Source organism: Vespa velutina, chromosome 1, assembly GCF_912470025.1.
Source record: "Vespa velutina chromosome 1, iVesVel2.1, whole genome shotgun sequence".
In the NCBI taxonomy this organism is placed as follows: Eukaryota; Metazoa; Arthropoda; class Insecta; order Hymenoptera; family Vespidae; genus Vespa; species Vespa velutina.
Genome location: NC_062188.1, coordinates 19,957,040 through 19,979,333, shown reverse-complemented (window position 1 = coordinate 19,979,333; position 22,294 = coordinate 19,957,040). Strand labels below are relative to the sequence as shown.

General features: G+C 31.6%; 5 protein-coding genes across 10 annotated transcripts in view; 1 reads left to right on the top strand and 4 right to left on the bottom strand.

Annotated features, from left to right (window-relative positions):
• LOC124956420 (protein artichoke-like) overlaps positions 1 to 4,353 on the top strand; it is a 12,501-nt gene extending 8,148 nt beyond the window's left edge. Inside the window, exons 6-8 of the mRNA XM_047512215.1 lie at positions 1 to 218; positions 349 to 550; positions 1,456 to 4,353. The exon at positions 1 to 218 is cut by the window's left edge and continues 28 nt beyond it. Of these exons, the coding sequence (XP_047368171.1) occupies positions 1 to 218; positions 349 to 550; positions 1,456 to 1,676 (641 nt within the window). The 3' untranslated portion in view covers positions 1,677 to 4,353. The remainder of the gene's footprint in view (positions 219 to 348; positions 551 to 1,455) is intronic.
• A 310-nt stretch (positions 4,354 to 4,663) lies between these two features.
• On the bottom strand, positions 4,664 to 6,063 carry LOC124956437. The gene is made up of 4 exons (XM_047512245.1): positions 5,777 to 6,063; positions 5,334 to 5,555; positions 5,042 to 5,248; positions 4,664 to 4,966 (listed from the first exon to the last, which is right to left on the bottom strand). The coding sequence occupies exons 1-4, from the start codon at positions 5,919 to 5,921 to the stop codon at positions 4,815 to 4,817; spliced, it is 726 nt and encodes a 241-aa protein (XP_047368201.1). The 5' UTR covers positions 5,922 to 6,063; the 3' UTR covers positions 4,664 to 4,814.
• Positions 6,064 to 6,125: 62 nt separating this feature from the next.
• Positions 6,126 to 8,240, bottom strand: LOC124956427. Of its 2 annotated transcripts, none has more exons than XM_047512229.1 (4): positions 7,834 to 8,240; positions 7,229 to 7,731; positions 6,971 to 7,165; positions 6,126 to 6,859 (listed from the first exon to the last, which is right to left on the bottom strand). In XM_047512229.1, the coding sequence occupies exons 1-4, from the start codon at positions 8,067 to 8,069 to the stop codon at positions 6,606 to 6,608; spliced, it is 1,188 nt and encodes a 395-aa protein (XP_047368185.1). In that variant the 5' UTR covers positions 8,070 to 8,240; the 3' UTR covers positions 6,126 to 6,605. The 2 variants fall into 2 exon arrangements, with proteins under 2 accessions (XP_047368185.1, XP_047368188.1); XM_047512232.1 differs by having other exon boundaries at positions 6,971 to 7,162.
• Positions 8,241 to 8,390: 150 nt separating this feature from the next.
• Positions 8,391 to 16,893, bottom strand: LOC124956396 (protein SHORT ROOT IN SALT MEDIUM 1-like). 5 transcript variants are annotated; one of them, XM_047512161.1, is made up of 12 exons: positions 16,715 to 16,893; positions 15,737 to 15,808; positions 15,217 to 15,419; positions 15,010 to 15,077; positions 14,805 to 14,882; positions 12,367 to 12,836; positions 11,381 to 11,540; positions 11,103 to 11,270; positions 10,504 to 10,998; positions 10,286 to 10,421; positions 9,853 to 10,078; positions 8,391 to 9,745 (listed from the first exon to the last, which is right to left on the bottom strand). In XM_047512161.1, the coding sequence occupies exons 2-12, from the start codon at positions 15,760 to 15,762 to the stop codon at positions 9,181 to 9,183; spliced, it is 2,595 nt and encodes an 864-aa protein (XP_047368117.1). In that variant the 5' UTR covers positions 15,763 to 15,808; positions 16,715 to 16,893; the 3' UTR covers positions 8,391 to 9,180. The 5 variants fall into 5 exon arrangements, with proteins under 5 accessions (XP_047368117.1, XP_047368108.1, XP_047368124.1 ...); XM_047512152.1 differs by having other exon boundaries at positions 11,381 to 11,543; positions 16,715 to 16,892; XM_047512168.1 differs by lacking the exon at positions 15,737 to 15,808 and having other exon boundaries at positions 11,381 to 11,543; positions 16,715 to 16,892.
• Positions 16,894 to 17,323: 430 nt separating this feature from the next.
• On the bottom strand, positions 17,324 to 22,050 carry LOC124956414 (protein zer-1 homolog). Its single transcript, XM_047512201.1, has 9 exons — positions 21,111 to 22,050; positions 20,702 to 20,993; positions 20,320 to 20,617; positions 20,038 to 20,243; positions 19,794 to 19,965; positions 19,338 to 19,661; positions 19,114 to 19,263; positions 18,788 to 19,040; positions 17,324 to 18,644 (listed from the first exon to the last, which is right to left on the bottom strand). Exons 1-9 carry the CDS (start codon positions 21,571 to 21,573, stop codon positions 18,517 to 18,519), a joined length of 2,286 nt encoding a protein of 761 aa, XP_047368157.1. The 5' UTR covers positions 21,574 to 22,050; the 3' UTR covers positions 17,324 to 18,516.
• Between the last annotated feature and the right edge of the window lie 244 nt (positions 22,051 to 22,294).

Below are 22,294 nucleotides of genomic sequence, written 5' to 3'. Positions count from 1 at the left end.
TGGCAGGTGGTAATATTCAGGACATACGACTACAACATAATGAGCTTAGGAGTTTAGAAGGTTCTCTATTCGTCGGTATGAAGGAACTTCAAAGACTCAATCTCAGTCACAATGCGTTAGGTCCAATGATCGCTCTTCGTGATCTTCGTGGACTCGATCGTCTTCGTGTTCTGGATCTATCTCACAATGAGCTCATCACGCTCGAAGACACTTCTGAGGTAAGAGAATCAACATATCGTCGATAGTTTTCGTTAAATTTTCTTGTTTTTTTTTTTTTTTTTTTTTTTTTTTTTTTTTTTTTTTCAAACAAATTTCATTCAATTAACTCGAAACTTTTATAAAACTCAGACGTGGCTGCCTGCATTGGAAGAATTAAATGCTTCGCATAATCGTTTGATTACGCTCTCTGGCCGAGATTTCCGCGGTTTTCCTGTATTATGTTCGGCAGACGTCAGCGCGAATCGGATACGAACGCTGATGCCGGAATTAGTTGCGAATACTCGTTGCACCATTCACGGTGTCCCAGATGTCCTTCGTATATACCTTCAAGGTGAGTCATGTTTTATTGTTATTTCATTCGAAGCGAACTAACAAGATAAACGTGGATAATTTATATATTGATCCCTCTTCTTTTTTTCTTTTTTCTTTTTTTATCGTCTTCAACCGAGACGCTTTTAAAATCGACTCGATAAAAAAATTCGAAAAATCATGATCTTCGTTCAATTGTCTTTTCACCCTTACAATGATTAGATCAGTCGACACGCATCTACTGAATGGGCGCCAGTATGTAATTAATAAACACGTCGTTGAGTTGGACGAAGGAAAAAGAAATGGGTGGGAAAGACAGAGGGAGAGAAAGAGAGAAAGGGAGAGAGAGAGAGAGAGAGAGAGAGAAAGAGAGAGCGAGGACGAGTGACGGCAGAAAATAAATTATTCCCTGATAGCAGCGTGATTCCGTTTGGCGCCCGAGCGAGACGTACATACATTATTTGTTACAACGAGTTACATTTATCGCGATAACCCCCCGTTCGTGGCGCCATCTCGCATTATTTATTGTATCGTACGTGGCCGATCGTGCTTGTTATTATTGTTTAATACAGTAGTCGCGTAGCTGTTATCACGACCCTTCCACGTTATCTCAACTAGTCTCGATATTTTTCGGACTCCTCTCTCTCTCTCTTTCTCGTTTTTTTTTTTTTTGTCGTTATACTAATATAAATTCTCATCATTGATCTTTCATCCTAAGAGTTTGCATAATGCAAGGTTCAAAACGTGCACAATAAAAAAATGGTAATATTTTCCTCAGGAATCGAACGAGATCGATCTAATCAATGTTATTAAAGTCCATATTATTTAGACGTTAAAAATGATCGAGTAGACATAACGAGACACGACTTTGTTGATAGAATGTAAATATGATAATCGATAGAAAATTTGTTTAATTTTTCGTTACAGACAATCCGGTATTATGCGATGCTGGTCTGGCCGATCTAACGGTTGCCCTCGAAGTGAATCATGCAAAGGTTTACGGAGTGGCAAATAATTGTCCAACAACGACATCGTCAATGCCAATCGAATCAACGTCATCTTTACCACCCTTACCACCAACACTTTTATTGGCAGCTGCCGCGGCAGCCTCGGGGGCTAACGTTTCTTTTGCCGCGACCCTCGAATAAGTACTTCTCAATGAGAGGGCTAAACTTGGTCGAACCGGAGTAAGTCAATAAAAAGAAGCGAGTTTGTCGCCTCGAAGGAGTTACTCGGTGTGCTTCTTCCGTACCTGGAAGACACGAAGGAAAGTGTCTCAAGTTGTTCGTTCGGAACGATAGAACTAACAGAATAATTTCGCATATCGTCGAAATAATCAAAGATCCATTCTGGTTAGTCAACTCAATCATGCCTAAAGACGAAGAGAGAGATTTCGTCTTCGGCTGTTCCGATATTATCTACTTGTTAGCTCGAGGAAAAAAAATCGACGAAATTAATGTCCCTTCGATGACATACATTTATGTACATATGTACGCGACTAAGATCGGTGAGATCTCCTTTTTGATAGCAAACTTATTCTCGAAAGTGTGCATATCATAATACGATAATATGTGTAATATAACATCGTCTAGTTGACGAGAGAGAGAGAGAGAGAGAGAGAGAGAGAGAGAGCGAGAGAGAGAGAGAGAGAGAAAAAGAGATAGAACTGCTTCTTGTATACTATTCTAATGTATATAACTTTGAAGCTTTTTGTTAATCAATGAACGCTTTTGAAAGACGCTGTTATATGTCACCGATTATAGTAGAAACAGTCGCGAATCACGTAATAGAGTCCGTTAATAGAGAATTTTATTGTTTTAATGGACGTATTTATTTTTTTTCTTTCCTTTTTTTTCTTTTTTTTCTTTAATTAATTAATTATTATTATTATTATTATTATTATTATTATTATTATTATTATTAATATTAATATTATTATTATTATTATTATTATTATTATTATTATTATTATTATTATTATTATTATTATTATTATTATACCGTCCGGCTGGTAATTTCGAAATTATCGATCCTTTATTTTTCTTATTATCTATGCAAAATATAAGCTGATGAAAGATCGTGGTTTTATAGAGACAAAAATAAACGATTAATGATCATTAGTCTCGGTTGAACGATAGACAACGTTATTGTATTCAATGTAAATAACTTCTTTAATACATGTATACTTCTTAGATGTGTTGTGTTGTAATGAACGCGTTTTTCGTTATAGTAGATTTACGTTATCGTTGCGCCGTTAATCGAAGTTATAGCTTCATTCTAAAAATTCCATAATCGAAAAAGAACATGCGTTACCAACGATAAATATTAACGAACGTGGCACAAAACTCGATAAATAGATTGACGAGCACAGCTAAATTCTATTTAATAGACACTTCAACGATTCATTATAATTGTATACATTTTGACGTATTTATATGGAATAGCTTGTTCATCCAATAGTAAATTCATTCAAGACATGTTAGTAAGGAAAATTGTGGGAGAATAGATGTTAATGACCGACGATCTAATAACTTGATTAAACGATATAATTAATAGATTTTTGAGGGGAGGCGGGGGGGGAAATCTAAATCGATAGTCTCTGCACGAATCTCAACGTTATTAGATCGTTAGTTAGTATTGTATTAATAATGTACCACGTACGATGTGATTACCTAGCATGTTAATTCGAAATTAATCTTTTAAGGAGCCAACTTACGATGATTCTCTTGTAATAACAAATCGTGTGACTCGTTCGAAATCTTTTTTTTCTTTTTTTTTTTTTCTTACGAAAATATCTTTTGTTAACTCTCAGTGTTTGATTTATAATTTGAATCGCGTCGCCTGCTAGGTTTTAATCGTATCACACATGGTCATGGTACCGTGCAAATACGGCTGTCATTCTACGTAGTAGTAAATCATCGATTCCCATCGACCAAACTTCGATCCATAATTAATTTCTTCGATAGCCGAGCAAACGATTGGCCCATGGGTCAATGGAGCAAATGAAATCTGTTAGCTTACGCTCTGCTCAAGATATAGGCTGATTGGCAGTGGGCGATCAATTGACCCTCTCGTTAACTAGTGCCAATAGGGATGAATTGTTATAAGTTCGTCTCCTTGCATACATGATACATTGGCCCTTTCCGAGTAATGCGATTTCTTGAATCGCGATAAGAATAAGATTTTTCTTACACGTTATCGATACTTGGACCGGCACTGAACAAATAAATCTAATGACAAATTTAATGAAAGAAACTCAATTTTAATCTAAATGTTTCTTATACGTCATTTTAACAAATCGATATCATTTGCAAACGTATCCATTAACACAAGTCATTTAATATAATTGCCTCTAGCCTCGTATGGCTTGAAATTTAATTCTACGTCTATTACTATTACCTGTAGTATTTTTAAACACAGAAATTGTAATTAAGAAAGACACAGAGAAGTCATAAAGCAGCTATTAGTATAAACATTTGTTATATGTAGAAAACAGCCGTTAGCGCCGACTGCTAGCTAAATTAGCTAGAACTCAAAATCGAGATAATTTAATTCCTAAGTATTTTAAATTAGTAAATTTTATGGGTGCTACGTAAGGATATAAGAGAATTCATGATTTTAATTTACCATAGATTTTATTTCAACGTGAAGAATATTTCCAGACGAGAGACCTATTCTTTTTTTTTTCTTTCTCTTTTTTCTAATTATTTACTTGCGCACGAATCTTTATTCACTTGTATAAATAAATAATATAGCACCCATAATACGGATGTAAAACTTGACTATAATGTAGGTGCCATATATAAATATACAAAAGACAAAGCAGATACCTGTTAATAACTTAGTCTCTAAGTAATTTATCTGTACTGTGATTTGCAGTTTCTTATTTCCAACATAAATATCTTTAAGTAGACGAAAAGCTAGGAGTAACCAATACTCGTACGAGATGGTAAATATTAAAAAACGAAGAAACATTACCATAACGATTATAAATCTTAAATTTTAATAAGAACATACCGATAAGTCTACAGTTGGAGTGTCACAAGTCCTATATATATATATATATACATATATACATATATATATATATATATATATATATATATATATATATATATATATATATATAACAAATCGTTTTAGATACTTTAATTTTTATTAATAAAGACTTTACTCTTCTAATTTCTATCTTCCATACTATAAAAGTATACTTATCCTTTAATTATTGTCATTACTAGTATAATACTAGTATTATAATAAAAGCATTTAATGTACAATTGATATTTCTAGCTTCCGTCCATATAATACTTTAAAAAGACAATCCTTAAAAGACACAGAAATGCAGTGATGTTGGAGACTTGTGATTGCCTAGTAAAGTCGACAGTGCCTTTTAAATCGATCATATGTTCTTTTTTAAGTGTAGGCTGTATTTCCTTGACTAATAATATAAGAACTAAGTATTAATTGCATATATACTTAGTTTTAATATTAAAAGATAGAGACAAATACATACCTTTCCACAATTCGTCTTCTTTAATCAAATGCACATAATATTTATCCTTTGTATGTTCGTTGTTTTTAAAAAATGATACCTTCACTTCGTCATAATCTTCTTTATCTTCTATATTGATACCAAAATTCAAATTACATTTGTAAATATTTGTAGCTCTCTTAATAGCATCCCAATCCTTGCGTTTTTTCTCTTTTCTTTCCTGTACCTCTGTATAAACATACATATAAATAACTATAAATATTCTTATTATCATATATATCTATATATATATAGATTTTGTGTACATATGTACCTTGTTTTAAGTCAACCAATTCCAGAGATAAACTGTCTCTATACGCCTTGACTTCTGCTATGTCTTTTTGTAATATTTCTTCTTGTTTGATCATATTACTGATCTTTTTATCTACAATTTTCTGATTCAACATTATATCATCTATTTCAGACTTTAATGTTTCCAATTGTTTCTGTAACTCTGACATTTTGATCAAATTTGTTTCCTTTATTTGTGAATATTCTGTCAAAGAAAAAAGAAATGAAAAAAATGGAGAAAAAATAATGTATACTATTTATTCTTCACACATCTTTCATATTCCAAAACAAAATTTGTCAATAGTCATACAATTGTTACATAATTAATAAATATTTACTCACAACTGAACATCACTGAAAGCTGTATTAGAAAATTGTTTATTATCAATCAAAAAGAATATTTTGTATTAATTTTTTGACATTTACCATTTTTACCAGCCGTTGCATTCTCTATCTTCGAAACGACGTGTTTTTCAAATTCGCAACAAAATGATGATAATTTTTCCAATACAGTAAAGTCACCATTTTGTAAAACATGAGCAATATCACATTCGTATTTTTCGATTCCCATCTTGTATGATACACTGCATAATTAAGAAAAACTTATTAATTACTAGTTAAGGTGCGACAAGAGAAATCGTCCTAAGCGTTTACAGCCGCCATATTTTTATGTTCGAACGCATTCAAATATCCAGTATTGCCAACACATTAAATCGAATATCTCCAATATACAATTGTATCATTAAAAGGGAGAAAACAAAAAAAAAATCTCTGATAAATTTTGTATTTATATGTAATCTTAAATTCTCTTTTAGATTTTTAATCACATCCATTTAATCATAATAACACATCATTAATATATTACGTCAATTAATATCTCATTTGATTAATTTCCGTACTCTCGAAAACATTCAAATATCCTTATTTTTTATTGAATTTCAATAATTTTTTTTTTTTCTTTTTATTAATAACAATTTGAATTTAGCTAAAGATTTACAGAACAATCTTCATAGTAAATACATAGAACAGTTACAAAATATAATTCAAACACACAATATCTATCCTAAACAATAGAAAATTACTGAAAAACTAGATGATAAAAAGATTAATACATGTCAATGCATATTAGTATAAATATACAAATGTCTACAAATGGGACATTACTTTATACAATCATCCTTTGTAATTATTCTGGCATTAAAGTTTTTTTGTAAAAAAACGTAATAATTATTATTAATCAATTTTGTCTTGCATATCAGAAATGCATATCTGTATCTGGATCTGGATCTGTTGATTGCTCATCATTCCAACATGCTACCTCTACCATTTCCAAATTACCATCCTCTGTTAAAGTCAATAATTGCTTGGTTGAACTATCTTTAACTTTAACCATCATATCAACGTCACTATGCGTCGATGCTAATTCTGTAGGATGCATAAAATTTTCATTTACATTAATATGCTGTAAGACTCTAACATACATCGGTTGATCTGAAGCAGATGTTTCATCTAAAATTAATAATTCATTGCGATTTATCTTTTTATTAAAAAAAAAAAATATATATATATATATATGTTTGTTCATATATTATATCATCGAATATGTTTTCTTTCTCTTACCATGTTCAAGAATATTTGAAATATTTGAAATATGTAAGTTTTCAGGGTTTGCTAATCGTATCACAGGTATATTTTCATTAGTAAGTTGCAATTGTGAATAAGTATGGAACGGTAGGATTGGCATATTCTGCTGAACGCTTCTTTCTATATCAGACATTTTTGTCAGATCTTCGTCAGTATCTTTTATAGAAACTACTAGCAGAAAAAAAAAAAAATGATTAGCACTCTCGCTAGAAATGTATATTTTTAGATCTTTACCTTTTTCTCTTTCATGCTCTTTTAAAACTTCCATTTCATTTTGATGCTTTTTTACATTGCATTCGTGATTTATTACTTGATGATCTCCAGAGAATTGTATGTCACATTTATCGCAAAATACTTTCTGTTTTATGTAATCTCGTATATGATGAATCATGAACGAGTTATGATGCGTAGTATATTTACATTTATCGCATTGCATCCAAACATTTTTTTTGCCTTTATTATGTTCCATAGTATTAACGCATAATATATCATCTTTTCTTTTGAAACATTTATTAGAATTATGATTATTAGATCGTGTAATTTGTGGTGGTTGTGAAGGTTTAGGTTTTTCGCTGTTGCCTAATAGCTCTCCTTCTTCTAAAGAATATTTTTGTTCTAAAAATCGTAAAACATTTTCTCGTACATTACGCATTTCTGTTTCTAATCTATCAAGAGTGTTAATGAGATTAGCACAACTACGACAAATCACATCATCTTCTGATATGACAACCATATATCTGAAATATACATATATATATATATATACATATATACGTATCAATTGTAAACAATATTTAAGGTATTAGAAACAATAAAATAATTATATTGGAATAATATACCTTTCGCCAACTAATTCACCTAATTTTTCAATAACTTTAGACCTTGAACTCTGTGTCCTACATGTTGCTAAAGCATAATAACGTCCTTTTACAATTACATCACAAACAAAACATTGTAAAAGTGGTGTCAGTTGTGAATCATTATTTTTATTATCGATAATAGAATTACTTGCAGTACTGTTAGAAACATTCTGATCTCCAATATTAATTACCAACGTTGAATTTACAGTTGCCATTTGTAAGAAGAGAGAAAAAGAGAGAGACAGACAGACAGACAGACAGACAGAGAGACAGACAGAGAAAAAGAGAGAGAGAGAGAGAGATTGAATGTTAGAAAATTCTTTTGTCAAAATGTATATAGGTTAAAAAATATGAACATCGTTATTATTTGTTATACAATCAGATGTGAACTAAGATAAATATGGCCATTGTTAAAAGCAGAATAATATTATAACGATTTTCATTTCCTAATTACTTAAAAAAAAAAAAGTTTCTTTCATAAGGTCATACACATAGAAAATATTTTTAAATTGCAATATATCCAACACAAATATGAATGTATTTAATAATGTTAAGTTTATTTATTCATTGTCTACAGTGACATTTTATTATATACTCATTTACATGTTAATTAAAAATCAATATCTACCGTCTTTTCTTTGTTCTGTTACTCCACATACCTGGGACTCACAAAGAATTAACCACTATTTTTTTTTTTTCGCACAATTGTACTAAGAGATACTTATATGAAAAGTTATTCTTCTTTTTTTTTTTTTTACAGCATTTTTTTTTATAATTTTTGTATTGCTGTTAGACATGTGCGTATGAAATGACTTTTGAATTACAAAGGAATTGAACATCGTGAAGTTTACAATAGTGTAAAGCGTACATTTCAGACATGCCCTTGTACCAAAAAAAGAAAAAGAAAAAAAAAAAAAAAAATTCAATAAGAACCAAGCTTAGTACCATAATATTGAAACAATTTGATATCTAGTTTCCATTTATGGTTGAATAAGAGTTATTAAAAACTTGATCGCAATGTTCTTTCTATAATCTGAATAAAATTATCAGCTTTTCAGTTTTTAAAACCAAAACAATATCTCAAAATTATTTACTTTTCTTAACTCGCTTGACTGTGTCTTAGAATAGCTTTCAACTAGTTACATGAGAAATATTACATCGTAATCTCTAAGTAATCGTACAATTCTGTATTTCAACGATATAAAATAAAACTTAACAATCTACTATTGTACGCCAAGTTATCAGATTAAAAGACAACCACATATAAAGACAACGTACGAACAGAAGGGTATGAGTGAAACGTACTGATAGTAAATTTTCGAACAATTATATGTCCACTTTTTCACATTTTATCTTCGTATCTTGTTTTTTGTTATTACTTTCGTTATCGTTTCCCTCGATCTTTTCGTTATCTCTTTCCTTTTCCTTCCCATGTTGTTGCTGTTGTTTTTTGTCTGAATTACGAAAACGATCATAGCGAGAATCTTCATCATCGCTGGACTTTGTTCCTGGCTCCGTTTCTCTCAATATATCACCTAAATCTTTATCAACGTCATCCCACAATTTGGCACCGCCATCGCCATGATAATCATCGTCATCGTCCTCATCTCCCTGACCATTTTTATTGACCTTTGCATTTTTCTCCGTTTCAATAGCGTTTAATTTCTGTTCGACAATTTTCGCATTTTCCATACCATTGTTATTGCCATTCGTAGACAATGGTTGAGTACCACTCGTCGATGTAGGCGTTTCAGAATTCGTTAAAGCTTTTGTAGTATCGGACGTGTTGATAGCGTTGGAATTAGTACTTGTATTTACAGAAGACGACGACTGAAGGTGTATTCTTTCTGCTTCTCTTCGTAGCGCTTTATCATCGTTATCTCGTACATACCTACATATATATAAACCAAATTTCAAAGTATTTTATTTGGTATATATATATATTATTTTATTTTATTTTATAACAGCGATAATGACTATTATAATACAATAATTTACCGTTTCAGATGGCTTCGAGTGGAACAATGAAGCGCCACTGCTCTTTTACTGTTTTCACTACGCGGCAGATAAACTTTACACAACTCGCAAAATTGTACTTCTACGCGTTTTATATATTCCGCTCCCACTTTAATCATTTGTTTATTCTTTGGCTTCTTTTCAGCCTCGCTCACATTTTCACCCTCTGTCGTCTTTTCTTTTTTTTTATCGCTACTTTCTTCGTCCTCTGCAACAGGTACAATTTTATTTGTTTACAAACAAAGATCTAAAAAAGAAAAAAAAAACGGAAAAAAAAAGAGGAAGAAAACGAACGAACGGAAGGAAAAAAGAAAACGGGGGAAAAAAAAAGAAAAAAAAAGAAAAAAAAAAAGAAAAAAAAAAAGAGTAAGCAAAGGAAAATATAATAAGACGCGTATTAATCATTATACCGTACCATCCACATCGCCGACAGAATCTAAAGTCATGAAGTTGTCCAGATTGACTTCTTTATCGTCTTCCTCGGGACCACTGGAATCTGCCTCTGCCTCATCATTTCCAGCGTTCATTCTTTCTTTCCATACGCTTTTCCTCTGAAAGGATAAAACGAAACTCGATTGTACCTTCATATGTACGTACAATCAATGAATTTTGAAGTTTTAAAAGAAAAATTACCTTTATGTGATCGAGAGAACACATGTGCGTTTCGAAGAGCATTGGCGATCTGAATTGAATACGACAAACACGACAAAACGGTGTGAGGAATCGTTTCATTTGACGATGCGATTCTGACAATTGATGTATTGCTTTTAGAGAACGATAGTTTAATTTGCATATAGGACAGAACATGGTACGAGAGGGTAATGTACCACGAACGGCATCGCGTGCTTCTACTCGTCGCTGTTCCTGTCTTTGTAGAACTCGCATACGCGTAAGAGTTGCTTTGTGTCGAGATGCGATACGTCTCATAGCTGCACTGTGACGTCCAGAATATAGATGAAGAGAATATTCTTTAAAGGTAACGCTACGATGTGCACAATGTGGACAATTTAATTTGATGAATTTTCTTCCATCACGTCTACTAGGTAATTCCTCCGAATCAGCGTTTCTACCATGTTCGTTTTTATCATTTTCATCTCTTTCTTCGTCATCGCCGTCATCTTCCTCGTCCTAAAGGATAACAACGCAGCAAAAAATGGTTGCTTTAGAGATAGAGCAAAGAGAGCGCTTAGAGAGTCTCGTAGGAAATACGACAATTCTAGAATATTCCCTACCTCCTGTTTCGTATCTTCCTCGTCCTCCTTAACTTCGTCATCTTTCTCTTCTTCATCTTCGGTATTTTGTCTTTCTCTCTCTTGTTTTTCCTTTTTTCTCTTTTCATCTTTTTTCTTTTTCTCTTCCTCTTCCTCATCTTCCTCCTCTTCGTCATCCCGTTCATGCGGCTGGATTTAACGTTAGAAAGTATTATATACGGTGTGAGGCACAGTTTCTATTTCTCTTGAGAAATGAAATGCCTGGCGATCAGGCCAGTAGAGATTTTTAACGAAATTACCTTCTCATCGTCATCCCAATTACTCTTGTTATCATCGTCTTCGTCGTCGTCGTCGTCGGAAAACTCAGCGTTAATAGCTTTGGCCATCTCTCTATCCTTGTCCTTCATGCTGCTTCCTGATCCTGACTCCTTTTTACTTCCGGATAGCCTAGTAGTACCGCTACTAATGACACAGCAATTTTTTTTTGACTTACATTATTTCCTTTCATTTTGTTCTGCTTCCTTTGTCTTTCGTTTAATCAGCAATCAAAATTTGTTTCATAGTTGATATACAGCAAATATCGCGATAGTATTCATTGCTCTTATCCCCCATAATGAGAATGCACTTCGTTTTGCAATAAAGGTCAACTATTTCAGCCTTTTTGCATTGCATTGTGCTCTTGTGGTTTCGCATGTTCGCGTCTTAAAATACTTATATGTATATATTAGAAATAACGTTCTTTTATACTGCATTTTATATATATATATATATATTTATATATATATTTATATTTTTTTTTATTTTATTTTTTTTATATTTTTTTTTTTTTTTTTTATATTTTTTTTATACTTTTTTTTTTATTATTTTTTTTTTTTTATTTAGTCACTGCTATGTGGAAGAACGATAAGTAATGACATCATAAAGTACAAGTATTTTTTAGTTCTCGTATCAAAAGTAATTACATTGCATTTGGATGGTACGCACACATCGTATTTATGCGCACCACATTATGATCAATTCCCTCGGTATTACGACCCTGTCAAAAGTATGCCTCTCGGCAATATGTAAACATTTGTTTCGTGCGATCATTTGTGTCAGGTTTGTTTATTTATATATATATATTTATTATTATTATTTTTTTTTTTTTTTCTTTTACCATTTATACATGTCTATATCGTCGTCGTGACTCTCAGGTCATTGACATAGCCAGTTTGTGTACTGACGGATAAGCAAGCAGGCTACTAGGACGGTATTGCGGTTGGTAAGTGACTTATTAATTAGTTACCTCCTGCGCAATTTGGTAGTTGTCATGCGCATACGCTGGATGTAGTCTCGCGAACGCGAACCTAGCAGCTTGCGCCGATAGTCGAGCGAGTGTAGGGTACGCTTGCGAGCCATGATGACGTCCGATCGAGAGCTCATCCGATGAAATCCACCCCCTCGACTGCTGCCGCGAGTGGAAATGCGACCTCTGTAGTTAGAGCTTTGATGCGATATTCTTCCTCGACTAGAGTTGTATCTCTGAGTCGGGGGCGCCATCTCGCTAATGCGAGGGGGTGGCGGAGGTGCATAGCTCCGTGAAGCCGAATGACGGTCCTCCGAACGGTGATATGACGAGGCTCGTTCGCTCTGTCTCTTGTCCTCATAAACCGCCGACGATGACGAGCCCTTATTGTCATCGTATGGAGCCGATGCCGATGAACCACCGTACGACGAGGAGTACCTCTGCGAACCGCTACCGCTACCACCTCCACCCTGCCAAATCAAATTCAATTGTGCTCCTTCCCTTTTCTCTCTCTTTCTCCATTCCTGTCATTCTCTCTTATCACATACATACATATGCTTGGTATTTATTTTATTTTATTTATTGATTTATGCATTTATTTATTTATATTTTATATATATATATATATATATCTCTCCCCTCTTTCCCTCTCCTATCATATAGACTTTTTTTTTTTCCATTCTCCTAGAAGTATGTCTTAATGTCATTTTCAATTATTACTTATCTAGCTTCCGTAGGTTCTTTCGAGCTTTCCTCATTTACCTTTTGCAATAGTGCCAATCATTTATACTTTAATATCATCCAACCTTGTACCGTCACGGTCACTACACCCATTCTCGTTGGATCACCGATTTATACCTTATAGATTTACCTCCCTAATGTATCTCTAAATAATGTCGCTCAACTTAGCATATAATATTGCACATTGCTCTTTTTGCATAATTTAAACAACTTTTTTTTATACTTTTCCGGAAGTTCAATATATCGTTCTTGCTGATTCACGCTCGTTCGTTTTTTTTTATTTTTTATTATTATTATTATTATTTTTTTTTTTTTTTTTTTTTATATATATATATATCTTTGAGAAATGTAAATTACATTACCAGCATTTATTACTTTCTTTGAGATATCAAGTGAATTCTGTTAGATTGCAGATAGAAGTCTTTGAAATAGACCTTTCCAACTTCCTGAAGGAAAGAGCAGCACCGTATAGAATAATATTAATAGTAAAAAATCCTTTTTTATTATTATTATTTTTTTTTTTTTTTCATTCTCTGCCGTTCGATTATTATTGTCATATAAACTTGGGAATGAAATGAAGCTAATTGAGAGATAGATCTTTATACGATTGTACTTTCTTCTACATAGTCTTCAGAAGGGCGAAATACTCGAGAAAAATATTTGATAGATATTCGATCATTGATATATATATATGTATATATATATATATATTTTTTTTTTAACCTTTCCGGTATGCCTTATAGTTGGGAAGTTTATATCTCGGATCATGCACGAGTGGATGCATAGACATATAAAAAGTTGATACTTATTATAACCTTCTCAGTTTTTAGTAATCAGAATCAATATAAGATGCATGTTCTCTGTATTGGAAAGGTCTATGCGTTTTTCATAGAGTCAAGAAATTCGCACGTCCTTTAAAGTATATAATTTAGAAAATCTGTCGTATATAAGGTAGTAGGTTTATTATTTGCAGTATCAACTGTTGGAGCAATGCGGGGATGCTGTCAATATTTCAATAATTTGATTTCTAACTGTGCACGAAATAGCGGTTTCATAGCACATATTGCTATATACAGAGAACAATGCTGATGCAATATGAGCACAATGAAATCCATACTTCTACATCTATTCGTCTGTTCGCTCAGTTATCTTTCATGACTGTGCGTGGATAACAATTTAAGTACCATCTAGGTATATATTTCATCTTTTATTTGATGCATTCGTAGTGTTCCACCAGTAGTGTCCCAACGCAAAAAGAATGGGTGTTCAAGTAGCCGTTGGCTCGTCGCTTGAAAGGAAATTATGACATCTTATGAATACCTTTTCTACCGCTTTTTCTTTTATAAAAATTTTTTTTTTTTTTTTTTTTCTTTTTACAGACGAATGTCCTGAAATTGTTTTGCAGTTAAATAGAAGCTAATGTTCAATTTTTCGTGTTCAATAGACTTATATTTAAAAAAAACTTTTCAGGACAGTCGTTTCAAGTTATACTATATTTTTTTTTTCTTTTTTTTTTTTTTTTTTTTTTTTTTTTTTTTTTTTTTTTAAATTTCGAGAAACTGTCTGAAGAGGACCTTTTAAGGCCGGTAATTTCTTCTTGACCTTAGGATTGTAGAATCAGAATGGAGCTGCCTAAGACTTATTTACAACTTCTTTTATATTAAAATTTGTCTAATATCACCTCATAATGTACATACCTGATAAGAATCGCTTCTAATCCTTTTGCGGGTGGAATCTCCGGAAGAACGATGGTCATCTCTACCAGAATAAGATTCCTAAGGAAGATGCATATAAAAAAATGATATATTAAACATCTGATTAGAAAGAAAAGAAGAGGGGAAAAAAAAAGAGAGAGAAACAAAAAAAGAAAGAAGATATTTACTCTTTATAATTAATACTTACACGTGGGCGTTTATAACTATTTGAATGTTCACCTCTACCACCTCTGCTTGAATATCTTTCAGATCCACCTATGAAGATGAAAAAGAAGAAAAAAAAAAGATAAAAAAAAAAAAAGAAAAAAGAGAAAAAAAAAAAAGAAAGAACAGTCACTAAATGTTCATCTATTTAATAGGTAATAATCAATGTTATTTTTAACATTTGGCTAACCTGAATTGTATTTAGAACGTGAATCATAACTGGTAGTAGAATATTTAAATCTGCCTCCTCTCGAAGAGGAATAACTTCCTCTATTTGACATATTTCCTCCGGTAGATCCTCCACCCCAATCACTTCCTCCTCCACCTCCTCGACCTCTGTATGAACTACCTCCACGGGAACTAAATCCTCGACCGCGAGAGCTCATAGTAGAACTGTCAATATCAAATATCAAATAAATATTATATGAAATATTATTCATTTCATATTTTTTTTTTTTTACTTATAACGATAACATATTGCACATTTAAATATATTTGGACAAATCCTTATTCTCTCATTTAATAGAATTTCTTCAATTTAATCATATTAATAGGACAATGTTATCAAAGTCAGTTTTAATTTGAATAATTTACATTTAATTATAATAAGTGAATTAATTTCATTGTACTAATGTAGAATTGAATTGGCATAGAAATTTATAATATTTAGATGTGCATTCATTATAACACTTATCTACACTATTACTAACCTGTATTTGTTGTAGCCGTAACTCATTTTAGTATACTGATGAGTTACAGAAGTCAGATATGATGACAATGGTCTATGAACAAAACGGGTATGTTTATAGAATATCTTAACTGAAGGAAAGTCAATGAAAGTCAAATATATTAGAATAATAAATATTTTTTAATTGTATATTTAACATTTTCATTTTTGTTCGTTGATATTGTTCATTGGTATATGAATAAAAAATGAATATGTCTCAAACAAAATAGCTGAAAAGTATAGTCACAGGCATATATTTTATCACCCACACACACATATATACACACACATACACACACGCACACACACATATATATATATATAAAATGTAATATACATATATATACATATATGTACATATATATAAAATGTAGAAAAGAGTACCAAGGTGAATTCGGAATCATAATTCAGAAGTTGTGCTATCTATGTACACATACCACGCCATTCTAGGTAACGCACGCGCATTTTTACATATATGGATGCCGATACACACATACACACGTACACACACTTGCGCACTATACACCAAATCTACGTATAATTATTAGATAATTGTGTTTAATAAACTGTTGATATTCATTTTAACGTTTTCAAAGGGGGAAAAAAAAAGGAAAAAAAGCAAAAGAAAAATGAATCATCCCGTTGTAATGACCACGTTTACGAGATGTAACGTCATAAAAAATCTGTACCTTCGATGCTTCCCAAAGTGCCCGAAATCACGTATAGAATGGAACAGTCTCGTTGCTTTATATATCTTCACAAAGTATATTTTTTAATTCGTAAGTTTCTAAGCTTTTAGATATAGAAGAAATGTGAACTATTGTTTAAAAGCATTAGAAACTTAATAGTACGCAAATCGATAAAATCGTTATCGTTTGGCGCGACTAAATGGCTACATTTGTAAAATTCGATATGTTCACGAGAAACGATTATATTTAATCATATATAATAGTATCATTACCTTTTTTAAAATGTGAGATGATCTAGTTGATTTGTAAGTATTATTTGATGATATTTTTGATGAACTTCGAGCTTAAGCTCTCCTGAACGTGCCAATGGATGTAGTACGATGTACGTTCGAAAATAAAATGTCTGCCTCTCTATGCTGTAGCGTCCCACCTCTACCAAGTCCACCGGCCACCATGCGGAATTAAGGAATTGAACCGGAAGTAAGTTCTTTAACCGCCTCCCGGAAATGATACAAACGAAGTCTTTATTTTTCTTTCAGCTTATATCGTCTCCTTGTCGATATCGCGATAAAAAAAAAAGAAACAGAATATGCCATAAGGTATATTCTTTTATACATCCTTTTTTATATATACGATTAGATCTTCAATGTCACGCGTATTATCAGATTGATTTAATCGATAGGTCGGTACAAATCTCGATTGTTTAGCTCGATAAATAGATATATTCAAAATTGTATGTTTTTCTCAAGGAATTAATTATTAATTAATCAAAATAATTTAATATATACACAAATCGTCGATACGGAGAGATTAGGTGGGAGAATAGATGGGAAGTATAGAAAGAAAGAAAAAAAAAGAAAACAAAAAAATAAGACACACAATTCAGTCTCATATGAACTTATATTATACACAGAATAGTTCCAAAATTATTCTCACATTCATTATACATTTATATCATTTATTTAATGCTTATTGTAGAAATAGCTGGCTGATTATTTGAGCATGGAAAACATTTACTTATTGAGCTTATTTTTTAGGGTTACATGTTCTCTATTGATAATGAGAAAATTTGATTAAGCAATTGATGTCAGCAGTATGGGCGCTTTTTCTTTCCTTTTTTTTTTCTTTTTTCTTTTTTTTTTTTTTTCTTTTCCTATCTTTTTCTTTTTCGTAAGGTCTCTCATAACGATAATATACAAAAACATACAAATCTATTTCACTTTACTCCCGGCACTTTAGCTCTATTTACAGTGACATACATTAACATGCTTCTTATTTTTAAGTCTCTTTATTTATTCAAGTTATTTAATAAATAATATCTACACAGTGCTTGTAGACAATATTTCAGCAGCTGAGTGATCAAAGCTAAACTATTGAATTACATAAGATAACGCCAATGTACAACTGTTATACACAGTTATGCGAGATCTAATGTTTGTGAAACAAAAAATAGAAATATTAGGTAGTCACAATCATCTTATCTCAGAGATTCAATTTATGATACAGGATATAACTATGTACATTGATAAAAATAATTTCTGATTCAAAGATAGATTATTAATAGTGAATAGTAATAATAAAAACTATAAATATCTGGAGTTTTGCTAACGAATTAACAACACGCTATATAAATTGTCATAGCGCAACATGTTTTGCTATATTTAAGCAATTATTTGTTTCCTTTTTCATTTTTCTTTTTTAAATATTATCTGTAAGAATATCACTGGGATAAGGTAACATCTTATTACGTTTCGTCTCTGCATATCGTTTTTTCTGGTTTTTCTTTTTGTGTTTTTTTTTGGCTTTTTTTTTGTTTGTTTTTTTCTTGTGTTGTTTTTTTTTTTTTTGTTTTTTTTTGTTTTTTTTGTATGATAGTTACTACGGATATAAAATCACCACACACTTTCATCAATTGTTGTGTTAGCTTTAAATCTCTATACTACGATTGAACATTCTGTATTCAATAATGTTGCACATGAATCATATTAATGACAATTTTTTGTAACCATCAAGGCTATACTCTGCATCTGAATGTGCTTGATGATAATTCCCATCATTCGGAACGACTGTTATCTTAACAGCAATTTTCTATCACAATTGTCGCAAGTTCTTTAATTCTTTCGTACGGCCTTCGATCTATTTTAAGAGCATTCAGTTTTTCTATTCCTCCCTCTTTTATAACTAATGAACAATATTTGTGTGCTGTTTTAACAAAATAAACAAAAATTCATAAGAAATATTAATTTATGGGAGAAATTATTTTCTATATAAAAAGAAAAGAAAAGAAAAAAAAAAAAAAGAAAATTAAGAAGAAAAGAAAAAGAAAGATATTCTCAGATACGTACGATAAACATTGGTAAGATTGGCGAGTGCCCATACAGCCCAATGTTGACATTCCGGAGTATGGTATATATCCAGCAAACGTAATAAGGGTAAAAATGAACGGTAATTAATGTTACGTTCTGCAGATAAATCCCATCTTTCGATAGCTTGGACCATAAAATCTAAAACTTCATCTCGTCTAGGTTTATCAAGAGTCCAAGCTTCGACACCATCAGATGCCATATGTGCGAGTATACCAGTTGCATTATAGGATACCTATTATTATAGAGAATATATATTAACGATAGAGAACAATAAAATATATTAAATATCTAATAAAATATAATACCTCGATGCCATCACTGTTAGAACGTAATAAGTTGGCAAAAACACATACATATCGATGTTGCATAAGATGTACTCTCAAATAATCTACTTCGGCGACATTACCTAATAAACCCATCATGTTCCTCAATAATTCCTCCTTTCCAGGATATCGCTATAGAAAAAATAATAATTATGTCAAATGTTTTTTATATTTATACAGAATATTAGAAATATTAAAGTACATACCTTTACACATTTCAGAAAGAGTACCATTCCTCTTTCATCTAAAAATCGTTGACAATTTATAGCTGTTTCATCTGTCATATTCCACATTGTAGACCATGCTACTTCCAACACATCATCAAATATTCTAGATTCTACTCTATATTCGACTAATTCAAGCATTGTTTTAACACAACCTAATTTTCCTAAAAGACACTTTTCTCTGCCTTCAACTTGACAAGCTAGAGAATTTAATAAATATATTCCAATACGTTGTACAAATCCTTCTGGCTGTGCATGTTTAGCAGAATGTAAGAGCACTTTCACTAATGCTTCATAATTGAACATCTATAAATATAACATTTGTACTGTTATTATTTTCTAATTTTTTTTTTTGTTTTCCATAGATATTTATAAAGTTTTGTTTCTAATCAAGTGAAAGAAACACATGGACACAGTTAAGATAGGAAAAGTACTAACCACGTCTTGAGGTATACGAAATTGGCACAATGCCAAACAACCATTACGCATCATAGTTTCTTCGTCTCTATGAAGACTCATTCCTGTCAATAAAGTGCTAATAATTCTTTTCCTAACTCCTACAACCAGTTCTCCCTTTTCCTTCATTTTTACTATGTAAAATAAAGTAGCACTGTAATAGAAATTCTCTTAAGTTTCAAATGTTGTATAAAAGATGATACATGGGCTTATTAAGATTTACTACCTTCCAGATATTTGTATATGTTTTTGATATGGATGCTTTTCCATTGCTTCTAATACAGTACGAAGAGCTTGATCCATTCTTTGACAATTTTCATATCTAAATACATGATACAGATCACTCAGTACTTTTTGTAATAATTCCTGTTTGTTGTTCATACAAACATGAGCAGCAATTAATATTTGATCTTCATTTGCGTCTCCTGCTACCTACAATTATGCCATACAATTTATTTAATACAATGACATTTATGTAAAACTTCAATGGAATTTTAACAATACATACCACTTTTGCTGGTATATCGTGTCTTTTACAAGCTGCATGAGCAGTTCCATAAAGACCTAAAAATTGTAGCGGTTTATGAATTCGAGACGCAAGACCCGGTATGTCGCAAAGAGCATTATTCGTCAAATCTTCTAAGACTGTATCAAGAGGTCGCTCAGCAACTCCTCTGCCTGCAAGATTAGTGCCTCCAATATCTAGAGAAACTAACTCAGGCAATCCAGATACTATACATCTTAAAATTCTATTAGGATGTTCAAATTGTCCTTGTTTGAAATTGGATTGCGAGATATCCAAGTGCCTAATATAAGTTTTCACAATTAGAATAATTACTCGGTTAAAAATCCTTTTAATTTACATAAAAAAAAAAAAAACTTTTTCATACCTAAGTTTTTTTAAGTGACATATGTTATTAAAAAATGCTATTGGATTACCATTGACCTTTACATCGTATAATGTTAATGATACTAAATTTGGAACATGATCATAAAAATCAAAGTTCAGTAGTCCAAAACAATTGGATAAATCCAAATGTGTTAAATTTGTTAAGCCTGCCAAAAGTAAACTATACTCTCTCTCTGGAATACCAACATATCCTAATGCTAAACGCCTTAAGTTTGGTGTTTTGAATACATAACCACGCTCATAGTGTTCAACAGGACAATCATCATCTCTACCTAAAAATAATATATGCATTTATAAATATATAATATCATCGTTAGGATATTATTATCGTATTATTAATCATCATTATCAAAAATGTAAACAAATGTAATTATATGTGTTTTTATTACCAAATGTAAGTCTTGGTGGTATAATCATTGAAGTTCCATGAAATACTAGGCTACGTAAGTTCTCAGAATTAGCATTCACATGTTCAATAGAAAGAACTGTTAAATTAGTGCAATTTGTGAGTTCTAAATCGGTAAGTTTATGCTTCATTAATGTTTGAACAGAAGCATCTGTTAAACTACAACTTATAATTTTAACACGTTTTAGTCTTGTGGCTGTTGTATCTTTGAAGATAGAAAAGAAACTGTCATCGTTTCTCCTGGTTTCACTTTGTTGCATATACTCAATAAATTTATGACATATTTCTGCAGGGAACGCAAGCCCTTTGCGTAGAGTACGATGACCATGCTTGCCTCTGACCGAAATGATATCAAGATTGTCACAAATTAGTTTGAAGCAAAGATCAGTAAGCGTCTCTGGACCGAGGTACTGATCTGAATGATATAGATCATCCAGTTCTGCCATCCTGTTATGGCTTTCTTATTAAATCATATACAATTGTTCATCAGAACACGCTACTGGACACAATTATGCAATTACACTACTGTCAAATATGTCAAAACTTATCAGCTGGGAATGCACAAACATCTCACAATATATTGTTAATCCTTTGATATTTTTATATCGATAAATTATCGGTTCGTTGAATTAAACAACAATGCCAACAAGATTCACTGAGATGCGTTGGTTAAAACACTTGATATGATGTCGTTACGTCGAAAACTTTCGAGAATTTTAGATAGATCGAGCATTAACCGAATGTGTATATACTCATGTTCCGCAATTTTGACATTTCACTTGACTACCGTAGTGACGCCATACTCGGCTTTGATCCAAGTTGCACTGGTTGCATTAGTTTACACTCTGATGATAATCAAGTGCATTCCTCTTTTTACGGATATTTATCTTAAAAATTTTATAAGAAATTTTCTATTCACTTTTCCTCTTTTTTTTTTTTTCCTTTTTTACGATCCACTCAAAATTATCCTTTTATAAAAGTCAAAAAATATTTTATCAAATCATAATACAGACGGAAAGAACATTTTCATTTTCTTAAAATTTGAAACTTCTTTTTAATATTTCTTATCCGTATGTTTTTTTTTTTTTTTCTTTTTTTTTTGCATTGTAATGAAAAATAATACGCGCTAATAAATATATAGATGACGTCTTATTGATAGATATCATT